Genomic DNA, 14,040 nt, shown 5'->3' with positions numbered 1-14,040 from the left:
CGCCGCAGTGTTGTCGCTCGATGCGTTGAAAGCATTTGATCGTCTGGAATGGTCTTACCTGTGGGCTGTACTAGATAAAATGGGATTTGGTGCTTCATTCATACATTTTGTTAAAGTACTTTATTCTAATCCGTCAGCGATGGTCCTAACCGGTAAGATCTGTTCGCCGCTATTCACGATTGGCAGATCTTCAAGGCAGGGTTGTCCCCTTAGTCCTCTCCTTTTCGCACTTTCACTCGAACCCTTGGCTCAGACAGTGCGTCAGTCTGCAGATATTACTCCTGTTTCGATTAACAACACACAGCATCGCATTTCCCTATATGCTGATGATATTCTACTGTTCATTGAGAATGCACCACAGTCAATTACTCACGTCCTTCAAATTTTTGATCAGTTCAGTTCCATTTCCGGCTACAAAATTAATTGGACGAAGTCAGCCCTTCTACCTCTAAATGATCAGATGAGATCTGCTATCCTGCCGCCCATAATCCCAGTAGTAAGCCAATTCAAATATCTTGGCATAGATATTTTCCCCTCTCTTCAGGCTATTGTTAAGAACAACTATGGTGACACTCTAAATAAGATTTGTCTTGATTTAGATAGATGGTCATCTTTGCCCAACTCTCTCCAAGCTCGAGTTTCAATCATAAAGATGAATGTTCTTCCTAGGGTTAACTTTGTAAGCTCTATGCTCCCTTTGCCACCACCGCCGCAATACTGGAATAAGCTTCACTCTTCGATATCTAAGTTTGTGTGGAAAGGGAAACGCCCTCGTCTTAAACTTTCTCTATTACAACGTGCTAGAGATGATGGCGGCCTTTCATTGCCCAACTTTAAATTTTATTATTGGGCCTTCACGCTCCGCCCCCTTTTAAATTGGTTTAACCCAGCAAATAAGGTTTCTTGGAGAGAGCTTGAGGAGAGTTTAGTGCAGCCTGTTGAATTGAGAGATCTTATCTATTCAAACATAACTACACATCAATGCAAAGTTCGCTTTGGACCTATCATTTCTCATTTAGTGGCAGTATGGAGGGCAGCTGAAAAGATGTGTAAGATTGATTGTAAATGGAACTTATTTTCCCCAGTGTTCAATAATCAAAGACTTTTAATCGAGGATCGCCCCATTCGCTTTCCAAGGTGGAGGGCTAAGGGGATTCGTACATTAGGGGACTTATTTGATAGAAATGGTTTACGACCTTTTCGAGATTTGTGTGACATCTTCAATCTGCCTGGAAATACCCTTTTTTTCTACTTCCAACTGAGAACGTCCATGAGGACCTACGGGGTCCCATGGCAAGCTCCCCTTAGATTGCACCCCTTCCATGAGTTTATCTGTGATGGTAACAGAACAAGAGGTTTGGTTTCCACCCTCTATGGTTTTTTATTAGACTGTAGTTATGGGCCCCTATCTGTTGATACTGTTTGGAGGAATGATGTACCAAATTTGGACCCTGACTTTTGTTGGGACACAGTATGGTCTAACATTAGGCTATCTTCTAGAAATCCAGACCATCAACAAATTCATTTAAATTTTGTTCATCGGACTTATTTAACTCCCCGCAGACTATGTGCTATGAGGATTTTGAATAATCCCAACTGCACTCTCTGCGCCTCAAATAGTATTGGTACCTTCCTTCACATGGTTTGGGAATGCCCAAATGTGTCGTCATTCTGGAATATGGTTGCCTCCAAACTTTCAACTATTTTTAGTATTAATATCATATCTTCTCCTTCTTTATTTTTATTAAATGACGTCTCACAGTTGCAACTAAACAGTATACGCAAGCGCATCTTCTTTGCTGGATTAACGGCGGCGAAGAAGATGGTAGCTACGCGGTGGAAACCTCCTCATACGTTAACGTTCCGCCAGTGGGCCTTGACCTTTCTAGATATAGTATATTTAGAGCAGTCGATAGCAAGGTTACACGGAGCAAAAGAAGAAAACATTAATATGTGGTCGGACATTGCAGATAAGCTTAAGGCTATGATTCAAGAAATCACTATATAGTGGTAACAGCCTAGCACAGGCATGCACTATTGTACATTCCGTGTTGGTCCGGGGAAAGGGGGTGGGTGGGTTTTCTTTTTCTTTTCCTTTTCTTGTTTTGCTATTGTTTGTGTTGTTTGTCTGTTAATTGCATTTTTCTTTTGATCAATGTTTTACTTTTTCTTGTTCTATTCATATGTATGTCTCTAATTTCATGTTATGGAAAATAAAAATAATTGATAACAAAAAAAAAAGAATAGTGACTTTGATATTCGAATATTTGGTGAATGCCCTAGTAGCAAGTAGCAACATATTGCAACCACTGTGATCCTATAGCCTAGAACCACTGGAGTTTCTTGAACCAACTCTCGTTTTTATCTCCGGTGTTTTTCTCTATCACGGCAGCTTTTGGTAACTGGTTGCTGAGCCGCCTCTCACGAACTCCCGGTCGGATGGCGGATCGCTATACCGGGAGTTCGCGAGAAGCGGCTCACGTTACCGCAGTAACTGGACACCTGCCCGCTCGGTAACGTTGCAACGTTGCCATCTAAATTTAACTCTGCTAGCGTACAGACGGAACCAAATGGACCCGTGGCCATGATTCACCTATTTATATTTTGTACCACCCGCTCATATTGAGCTCAATTCCCAAGTAAATCGTTTATGAACAGCTAAAAATCGGTTTATGTGCCTCAGCCTCAGCAAGGGCTTGTGTGTGTCTTTCGTTGCTGCTTGTTTTCTGTCGGTGTTGGAGGCGGAACTTGAGTGTGTATGAGGAGAGGACTGAGGAGGAGTAACGTCCTCTTCGCGTTAGTCGAAATCTTCTTTTTTTTGGTTGCCAATGCGTGACCCAACAGGACCTTCCCGCAGGTCCACAGTTTGAGAACCGCTGGCCTAGAGCAGTGGTTCTCAACCTGTGGGTCGGGACTCCCAGGTTATTTTTTGGGGTCCCCAGATGACCAGATATCTCACTCAAAAGTGAACAAACCAACATAAAGTTTAAGTGAATAGAGGATATCTGCACATGTATAAAGTGACAATTTAAGGACTTTTTAATACAGTACATCTAAAATGACAAATTATACATCGGTCAAATTGTCAAATTATATTAGAGGCTGAAATTGTGAAAATAGCCGATCTACATGCTCACAACGCCTCGCGTTTTTGTGAGCATGTAGATTCTATTTTCACAATAGATCCATCTAATACATACAATTCAGCAAACACAAAGTGGTGGCAATTCTCAAACAGAATGTTTAGCTCCATTCTCTCACAACACCTCTCACAAACATAGCCACCACGTCAAACAAGCGTGAAAATTTTGCACTGTCCACATTTTAAACATGCCACTCTTTGAACCGCATTTATTTCAATTTAACAAAGTTTCGCCTTTCGCCTCACGCAGAGCAGCCAGTCCTGAAGGAGTATCTTGACAGTGCTCATAAACTGGTCACCAGAGTATCAAGTTACAGAGGAGGGGGGAGGGGGGGGAGGGGAGCTGAGCGGAGGAGAGAGAGAGAGAGAAAGAAAGATGGGGAAGGGCCCGGGGAGCTGAGCGTCCGTATACACCACGTCATCGCATCACCAATACCTTTCACAAAACTTTTTTTTTTTCAAAAAACTTTTTTTTTTTTCAAAACATTTTTTTTTTCCAAAAACTTTTTTTTTTCCAAAAACTGAACTCTAGACTTTTGCGCCCCGAAGGGCCGCAAACTTCTAGTGTTATACAAAATGTAATGCCTCAACTCTTAGTGCTCGTCAGGGTGGGGTGGGGGGTCCCCTGTTAAAATATGATTATTTTGGGGGGTTGCGGCCTGAAAAGGTTGAGAACCACTGGCTTAGAGAAACCTGATGGAGCCGGAGGGTATCTCTCTCTCTCTCTCTCTCTTGCTCTCTCTCTCTGTCTCTCACTCTCTCTCTCTGTCTCTCACTCTCCATCCAGATCACCCCTCTTCCAGGTACGCATCCTCTCCTAGTCCTGGTCAACCCCAAGAGTGGTGGGAGACAAGGGGAGCGGTGAGTTGCCTCTAATCTATCCTTGAACCCAAGCATCCCTATTCTGGGGGGAACATTTGGCAATGATAGTAGACCTACAAGCTCTGCAAAGATAATTAGTGTGGAGCAAAAACAGGAGGGGCATAGTATAGAGCACTTGGGAATCCTTTCAACTAAGTATAGGGTGCAAATGGCTAAGGAACCTTTGTAATTGATATGGGAGTCAGCTTGATTTTTGCCATTTTGGCACTGGGAAACGAGATTATTGATAAAGGCATACAACATACTGTACATGGTGCATTGTAATGTAAGATGTTTCTCTATTTATGGCACATTGTGTGGAAGACAACTATATGTTACACACAGTGAAGCACAGTATGGATCCTCTGGATTCTTTTTCAGATTCATAATACTCATGCTTTATTGAGAAACGACACTAAGGGCAACACATGACATGAAGCTGAAAAATACTCAAAAAAGCTGAATTATATGGGAAGAGGAATGAGAAAGACAGTTGTAAATAGAGAAAGGAAGAAAGAGACGTTTTAACAGCGGGTCCTTGTTGGACACTGCAGCATCTGAACATCATTCTTTGAAGTAGTTTTCCACTGGCCCAACACCACACCACTCCACACCACACCGCCCACTTGTGACAGGTTTTCTACTACAAGGACCTGGGTAGAGTTGTGTGAAAGTGGTACTAAACGTGGTACTAAAAAGTATCCAATCTAGAGTAGGTCTGAGCTAGGCCAAACAGGGCCAAACACTTCATAATGACTGATCACTCACTGACTTTTCATTTAGACCACCAGGATATAGTTGTAATACATGATAATAGATTCTATTGTACTATTATAATCTATTATAGTGTATTATAATTATCATAGTAATGCATTCATACTTTATATTGTATTATAATCACAGTTCTAATCCATTATAGTGTATTATAATTTAGGATAGTTGTAATACAAATTTATATTGTATCATAATCACAGTTAAAAGGGTCAATTTGTTTCTAACCGATAGGGGTACTTTTGTGTAATGGAAAATGTAGATATTTTTTTATGTGGTGCGGTGTGGTGCGGTATAGTGTGGTGTGGTGTGGTGCTAAAGCTGCAGTCGAAAAGGAGCTATTTTATCTCCAAATGAAAGTGTTCCCCAGTGCTCCACCACGCAACAAAGACACATTACCATAGCAACACACACTTAAATACCAGTAGAAAGGAAATTATTCTCTATTAATAGATACTTCTCGCACAAACACATTTCCATTAATAGACACTCCTTACACAAAAGGCCCTTTCAGTGCTATTTTTGTGTACTTCCAATCAGCATTTAGAAGAGTACCTGTTTATACAGTTTGCTCAACTTAATAGGTCTTAGCTGATTTTTGAGCGGTGGTCACACTGTCTCCTATACGTGGCCGTGTGTGTGGGTATGCGTGTCTGTCTGTCTGTCTGTATGTAGCCTGAGTCTGTATGTAGCCTGCAATACCTTTTCTGACCACACTTTTTAAGGGAGGGGCGCTGTTGTTCAGGCCAGGCACACTCACATTCACACACACACATAGACACACGCACGCACACACACGCAGCCTCTACCGCTCAGTTAACACGAGTGTGATTTTTCACTTACTAAAAGCTGCAAAAGTCTTTAACTACTGTGGTATGACCCCAACCCAACAATCCCTGAGTTTTTGTGTGTCAACCAAAGTATTCCTTATTGAATGAGTGTGTTTGACACATTCGTTCTTGTGACCTTAGACTGAAAAGTGGTCACCTGTACCAGATTTGCATGCAGCAGGATTGTGAAGGATTCACTGGGCATTTTATGTAACTCCCACTTGCAAAAGTTATAGGAAACTGCTGTGTCAAAGTGAAGCCTGCTGGATACTGGCAGCTTGCGAGAGAAAATGAGAGAAAGAATGCTGTGTGTTTTTGCCACGCTTGCAAAGAACTCAGAAACTCTATTTCTGTTACTGCACATATACGACTGCCGAAAACATCATCAGCTAAGATTTTCTCAAGATTTCTTTATTTGATTATTGTTATTATTATTTATTTTTCACACAATTTCATTGATGGTACCCATATGGGAATAAATAGTCCTACAATCTGAAGTAGCTACAACGGTATAGCCACAATTAAAAAGTACGAGAAGTCACAAAAGAAAGACTTGACAGGCCTTGACACGGGGAAATCTCGCTCTTTCGAACGACCGTCATTTCGACAAAGGAGCGTCGGGAGGGTTAGTGACCCCCCCCCCCCCCCCCACACACACACACACACGGAGGTTAAGGCAAGGGTAAGGGTTGGGTTTGGGTGTCGAAAAGATGACACGTAGTAACAGCGAAACGCTCCCCCTTGGCACAAGGGGGATGTTAGTGAATGATATTGACTGGACTTTGCACTTAGGGTTTAGTGGCATTTTACTTTCGAAGATAGACCTGTCAAAGTGGTTCAGAGCTTCTTGTGATGTTATTTTACTTTATTTGTTTATTTAGATGGGACAATGCATATTAATGGACATTACATAAATGCAATGTAAATACACTGGATTTAGCAAAGATGCAAATTTTCATCCACAGTCCCCACATGAAAACATGTTGGGACTAGATTTATGTTGTCAAGTTACTTCCATCTGCAGTCATTGGCTGAGCTTTACACACATCCTTTTATTAGGACACATGATGTATAAATAAAGTGTAATGAACTTTATTATTTGCTTTCTCTTTTTCTTCTTTCGTTCTCTTGTCACTCTTCCTCTCAGGGTACTAAGGAAGTTTCAGTACCTGCTCAACCCCAGGCAGGTGTACAGCTTGGACCGAGGAGGGCCCATGGTCGGGTAAGTGTGACACATACTGTATACTGTTAACCTTTTGGTCACACCTTTGTAACTCTGTAGGTCGAGCATTGCACTCAGACACTTGCCTGAGCACATACCTTTATACCTTAGGGCCTAAGACTTAGGAGTGCCTTTTCTTATGCCTACATCATTTCTGATGAACCAAACTGGCGGACACCTTCAGAAAGATGGAGAGCTGGAGCAACTTGAAAGCAACTTGATCATTTTTAAAATGCATAGGGTTACACTTTTATTTGGCAAAACAAACAAACAAAGCATAAACATTCTCAAAAAACATAATTAATGGAAAAGGTTAATAAATATTTCATCCATTTCAGAAGAGGACTTGCATACAGTACACGTAAACAGTTGACGCACACATTCAGTACATACATACGAGCGTTAGATGCATGTACCTTGAGCGGAATGTTATTGTGCAATGGAAGCCCATTCATAAAAAATGCACTAGACAGCATAAGAGAGTCTTGAATGATTCACCTTAAAGTGGCTGACCTCTATTCTCTCTGCCACGCCAATCTCTTTTTCTATACCCCCCTCCCCCCGCCTCTGCCTCTCTGTCCCTTTCCTGTCTCTCTTTTGACAATCATGACTCACTCAGCTCTCTCTCTCTCACTCTCTCTCACTCCCTCTCTCTCCCTCTCTCCCTCCCCCTCTCACTCCCTCTCTCTCTCTCACTCCCTCTCCCTCTCCCTCTCACATAACTCGGTAACGGCGCTGAGTCGGCTCATGCGACCGTCGCAACGCTCAACGCGGCGACTCGCTCGCTACCGCTCGCTCGGCGGTGTATCACGTGGCTCATGGTCGCCTGAGACGACACGCCTCTGTCGTTATCACTGAGAACAAGCACTCCGCCCTTGGAACCAGAACGGTTCCAAGCACTCTCCCTTTCCCAGTCCCTACCTCTCTCTCTCTTTCTCTCCCTCTCTCTCTCTCTCTCTCTCTCTCTCTCTCTCTCTCTCTCTCTCTCTCTCTCTCTCTCTCAGGCCCAGTGACGTAGTCAGGTCTTGAGTGGAAATGCAGTGGATAATGCACAGAGAAACAGCGGGGGTTGGATGAACTGTAGTGATGTAATGTCATTATTGTCGGGCCGCAGTCAAGTTGTCTAATTAGTCCACAGAGATAGTACTAATAGGATGAGGGCAAGAGAGAAATAGACACACACACACACACACACACACACACACACACACACACACACACACACACACACAAGCACAGCCTTGTCATTATGCAGATGCGGACAGCCATTGGAAAAAGTGATGGAAAAAGTTCTCAAATGTTTTACTTAAGTAAAAGTATTAGTACTGCAATGTAGAAATGCTCTGTCACAAGTAAAAGTCTGGTATTCAAAATGTAATTGAGTAAAAGTGCAAAAGTATCAACATATACTTAAAATATCAAAAGTAAAGGTACTCATTATGCAGAATGTCCCATTTAAAAATGTCTGAAATGTACTGTATATAGGGCTGATGTAACTAGTAACTAAAGTTTTCAAATAAATGTAGTGGAGTAAAAGTACAATATTTGGGTCTGAGATGTAGTGGAGTGGAAGTGAAAATATTTGAAATTGGAAATACTCAAGTAAAGTATACACCTCAAAATGTTACTTAACACTCAGGATGCCAGATGTTTCCCCTAAATAATGGCGGTTAACTGCCATAATCAAATCCTATGTTATTTACCTGATTTTTGATCGCTCCGTGCACGCTGCGCGTCCCCATTGTGCGTGCGGCCACTCCCATTCACGGTCGCCCCATGTGTCTTCTTTCACGCGGAGAAGAAAAAATACAAGTGCAGCGATCCATGAGTCAGATATGGTCCATAGAAAATGGGTCAGTTTTGACCAAACGAGCAATGCGGGAAAACAAGCGGAGAAAAGGCCATTTTACTGCAGCCAGATAGAATGGAAGTGAATGAGGAAGCGGAAGTCAGCCAAGACGGCTTTCACAAGGCATCATGGGAAATTGAGTTTTTTCACTCACTAGCGGAAGCCACAGCGCGGGGACTATCGGTTACCATGGTAACCAGGTACGACGTCTGTGAGCGTCTTAGCGGGCCGTGGCACTGTAAATGTGCTTAGTTACTTTACACCACTGATACACGCGTGTGTGCGCGCACGCACACACGCACGCACGCACGCACGCACGCACGCACGCACGCTCTCTCTCTCTCTCTCTCTCTCTCTCTCTCTCTCTCTCTTACACACACACACACACACACACACACACACGCACACGCAAGCACGCACGCACACACACACACACACACACACACATGAAGGAAAATATATGGACAAAGGGAGACACACTGCTTAAGCCCGATTTATATTTGAAAATCTCGGAGTTCATCTATAAACACAACGCGTCACACCTGCGTCGCATTACGAGCTTATATATCGTCTATTTTCGGGCCGTGACACACAGTCGTACTACAGAGCCTATATTAGGTTTACTGTACAGTAGGCTGTATTGAGTTCTCTTGATGCTCAGAGGGTTAATGTACCTCTGTCTCCATGGGCTCCCTAGCAACAGTCTCAACAGACTTTGAGGTGCCAGGCAGCTTACCCCGTACTGATTTGATTAGTCCCTCATTGGTCCCTTTGTTTGTTTGTTGGTGTCCGGTGTATGCGATCCATGATTAAAACATATAGCCACAGACTGACTGCCTTTATGTGGCTGCCTAAGGTCCAAATATATCAATATGTCCTATTGCCATAGCCTGGCATGGCCAGACTAATACCACTGCATAGATATTAGTCTGGAATCTCTGTGTGGAGCCTGCATTCCCAAAGGGCGAATTAAAAAAATGCTTCTGGTGATAAACCCACCCCATATTTGCATACTGGGCCCTGATTGACAGATTCTTCTGGTTTCCATGCTCCTATTGGCACCCTCGCATTTAGTTTTGGACGTGATATGCTGCTCTTTGCTGAGGAAATGTCACCAGGAGCATCATGGCATGAAGGCGCTTCACAAAATCCCAGCTGTTGGTCTTCTGTGTAGTCCCTCTAATTGGCCAGAAGAGGGAGCTGTCTGCCTCATCGCCCCAATAATACACAGTCTACCCCACAGGGCAAACAGGACCTGGTCCAGAAGTCGTACATAATAAAATCCAGAGTGTTCATTTAAAGAGTGTACACTCCAGATTGTACTTTGTACTTACAGAGGACTGGACAACAACAGTAGGGAAAGAAGTGGACCGTTATATCAGTTTAGGAGGGCGAAGGGAAATCAAATTAGCAGTTATATTAGATTGAGGCTTTTGTGTACCGGCCTGCAGTGCACAGTGCAGTATATTCATAACTAGACATGGGTGAGATATTGGGGCTGTTTTGGTCCAGGGCCAGCCAGGTGCTGTGACCGAGGGAGAGGGACAGAGGTAGCCGTGTGCTGTCTGCAGCTGTCTCATGAAGGAGTGAGATGAAAGTTGCTGTCGACACTTTTGTTCAGGCTCACACTAAAGGTCCCTTTGAAGGGGACACGCTCAAAGCCACCTCCTGGGTTTTAGGGCTGGGAGTGGAGTGAACACAGCTGGAGAGGAGACACACAGGATAAAAAACACATCGTCTCTTTTTCTCTCAATTTGATTTGTCCACTTATCTTTCAAAATCCCACAATGAAAGGAAATATGATTAAAGGATGTATTATATTTAAGCATTGCACATTTTGAGATTGGCTGAATAAAACACTGGATGCATTTCCATTCCCAATTTCCCCCCAGGCTCAACTTTTTCCACGACGTTCCCGATTTCCGGGTGCTTGCATGCGGAGGTGATGGCACTGTTGGCTGGATCCTTGACTGCATAGGTACAGTATATCCTATAGACGCATCCTGTACATTACCTAAGAGGGCCAGCTCATAGCCTTTATATTTTATATTAACATAACCTTTATTGATAGACAGTTCATTTTGTCTTGTTGGGCCTAATCCCCAAAACATTGCACCTGTCAGCACTGTGTCCTACTAACTTCCAGATAACTGTTTGTAATGGCTCTGTATACAGATAAAGCCAACTTCTCCAGGGATCCTCCAGTGGCCATCCTCCCTCTGGGCACAGGGAACGACCTGGCGCGATGCCTACGCTGGGGAGGAGGTGAGACCCCCATGGATCTGTGTGTATGCATACTAGAGGTTCGCGGCGCTATGCGCCGCTCACATCTACGCCCCCTCGCCTCGTTGTTAACGTGAAAAGCTCCTTTAAAAAAAAAAAAAAAAAAGTTTTTTGAAAAAAAAATTTTTTTTGAAAAAAAAAAAGTTTTTTGAAAAAAAAAGTTTTTTTGAAAAAAAAATGTTTTGGGGGGGGAACTATTGTGGCGGAACTATTGTGCCGCAGCACGTTTCCGGTCGGACATATTTGACAGCCGGACGCACTTCCGGTTAAGAACTCCGCAAATTAAAAAGACTAACGTTACGTTGCTGTAATGGGATGTACATACATGAAGATTATGTAAATGTGATCGGGACTTGTGCCTAAATCATGGAATGTACTGGAATGTGGACAGTAGTGCTATTGACTATGCAAACGTGAGTACATCATTTGTTTAGCTAACTGTTAGCCTTGTGTTGACTTTACGTCTGCACGTATGGCGCTGGTGTGACGTGAGGACGTCGGCACGTGTGCCACGTGATCAGTCCTAGCCAATTGGACTGCATCCAGTGGTCGGTCGTTGAATGCACCGCTGCAGCCAGTTTTCTTTGTATTAGTTAGGATACAGTAGTATGTTACGAGAGAAAGTGGAGAGATTTCTTTTATTTTTTATTTTTCCATATAATCCAGAATTAATTATGAGGATAGACAAATGTATCATGAATAACTTACAAACAAATGTTGAGCCATTTGTGCAAAGATGTAGGCCATATCTAGGCCAGATGTAGGCCATGCTTCAAATCTTTTGGGGGACCGGACATTTTTGGGGAACCGGACATAGCCAGATGTTGGAGCTTAGCTCCTTCCAGGAGCACCGCTCAAAAATGTTTTTTGCTGACTTCCTCAGGATATGGATGTGTGTATCAAAGCACCGTCTTGGTTAAGAAAAAGGAGCGCTTCTTTTCGGTGGAGATGATGGAGGCTCGCCGTCTCAGGCGACCTTGATCCACGTGAGACACCGCCGAGCGAGCGGTAGCGAGCAAGTCGCCATGTCGATTGTTGCGAAGGTTAGAAGTTGTAAACCAGGGGGCCAGAATAGTAAATCTTCGTCCCCCCCTGACTTTCTGCACCTCCGCGTGGTCCAAGTGAACACAACAGAGCGCTCCCTACCTCCGGTTCAGCCAATATACAAGCTTCCACGGGCGGGTCTTATCTCAACCTAGACTGTGTTTTGATACACGCGATAGGGACACTATGGTTCAAGGGGTTAAAGGACAACTTTGTTTTTTTACAACAAGGGTTCATATTTTAGATTGTAATTAGAGAAAAGAAAAAGTGAGTGTTAAAATGTTTTCATTTGCTTCGTTCTATTGTTTTATCTCATTTACCATGCTAAAATGTGGGGCATGCGTACGCATGGGGGCATGCGTGCAAGTGGCTAAATATGTCTTTTTAGACACAGTAAGCCAGCAGTTTCTTTATTGCTATTTACAGTAACACTTCTAGCCCCCAAAAGTCACATCCAACCATGAAAGGTTGTGTTGTATCTTGGGAATGGGCTTATTCTGTGTAAAATGACATATTTAGCCACTTGTACGCATGCCCCCAACCACTGAAATAAGGATCTCTAAAACAATAGAAAGAAGTAAATTAAATAATTTGAACACTCATCTTTTATATTCTTTAATTACAATCTAAAATATTAGATTGTAAAAAACTAAAGTTGTCCTTTAAAGGCAGGTAGGGTGGAGGATGAATGAATCGAACCTGGCAAAGATTGAAGGGATATTAGTCTTGAAATGCATGAGAGACTGTTCAGACTGCAGTGGAAGGTGGTGTTGTAGTCCTGAAGGAAGAGGAAAGTTCATTCCACACAGATTGGGAGTCTCTGCTGGGCAGCAGCAGTGACCAAGTTGCCGTGCAGAGTAAAGGGCAGAGTAATCACTGTAGGCTTCGCAAAGGAAGCTACCATAAGTAGTAGAAGTAGTAGCAGCTTATTTACCATTCTACAGCTGCCTACTTGCTCAGCAGGAGTGGGTGAATGAATGAGCAACAGTATTTACAGTGCAGTCCTTGATAGAAATCCAACTCAGTGCATTTATCCTCAATAACTTGTGAACTATGTGGTATGTGGTGCTCTTCACAGCATGACAAGCTAGTGTGGCTCACTCACAGATCACTTTACTATCGCAAAGGCTAAATTGAAGAGATAGGTTTTCAGTCACCTCTTAAAAAGTTCTGCTGCTCAAATGCTCAAATGCTTTGAGTTGGGTATTCCATAATAGGCTGTCATGAATCAGGGGTGTGGCACTACTTCTGTGCCTCTTCGCCACCTGCACGTTATGTTTTATTGGTTTTTACCTATGTCCTCTTGCCTTTGTCTTGTCTTTGGACGTTGTGTTGAATTACTGTATTACCTTGTATTGAGCCCGGGGTGTTAATAAAGTTGTATTCTTTCTGTATTGTATCATAGTTTAACTGGTTGGTGGTCGTGCTGTCTTGTCTGTCCACTGTAGGTTATGAGGGTGGCAGCCTGCTGAAGGTCCTACGGGACATGGAGAACAGCACAGACGTGGTGTTGGACCGCTGGAACATAGACATCATCCCTGAGGATAAGGAGGAGAAGGGAGACCCGGTGCCCTACAGCATTGTCAACAACTACTTCTCCATAGGAGTGGTAAGGATACGGCTGCAGAAAACTAACCCACATACCTGTTGTTTCCTGTTGAGATTGGCACATTTCACCCAGGTTTTTTTTTTATCTCACTCACGTCACGTTGTCTGCTGACCTCACTCAGCAACGAAATAAACAGAAAATAAACAAAAATAAAAATAAAACAATTCACAGGAGGCAATTATGTGCACATCACCCCATTATGTGCACTACATTGCAGGTGCTTTTTTAGAGTGAAAAAATAAGAAGACACGTGTGACATGTGTAATCTGGGCAGCTTGCCCCAGGAAATGTGCCAAGCTCAATAGGGAACAACGGTATACACTGTACCCTTTCTCAGTGTCCCCGTGTTGTGCATGCAACAAGGATTAACTTTTAGTATTTCGACAATTTGCACCTGCATGTATTTTATTTATTTCTTTTAGCCTCTTG

At 43.1% G+C, this 14,040-nt stretch overlaps 1 protein-coding gene across 1 annotated transcript in view; it reads left to right on the top strand.

Annotated features, from left to right (window-relative positions):
* Positions 1–14,040, top strand: part of dgkg (diacylglycerol kinase, gamma) — a gene marked incomplete at its 5' end in the record, with an annotated part of 127,305 nt that overhangs the window by 44,444 nt on the left and 68,821 nt on the right. Inside the window, 5 exons of the mRNA XM_080753174.1 lie at positions 3,930–4,003; positions 6,752–6,826; positions 10,568–10,653; positions 10,851–10,940; positions 13,451–13,611. Of these exons, the coding sequence (XP_080609300.1) occupies positions 3,930–4,003; positions 6,752–6,826; positions 10,568–10,653; positions 10,851–10,940; positions 13,451–13,611 (486 nt within the window). The remainder of the gene's footprint in view (positions 1–3,929; positions 4,004–6,751; positions 6,827–10,567; positions 10,654–10,850; positions 10,941–13,450; positions 13,612–14,040) is intronic.

The sequence above is a fragment of the Nannobrachium achirus genome (assembly GCF_963921795.1).
Source record: "Nannobrachium achirus genome assembly, chromosome: 22".
NCBI classification, from domain to species: Eukaryota; Metazoa; Chordata; class Actinopteri; order Myctophiformes; family Myctophidae; genus Nannobrachium; species Nannobrachium achirus.
Note: the sequence above shows the minus strand (reverse complement) of the source record. Positions and strands in the feature narration are given on the sequence as shown.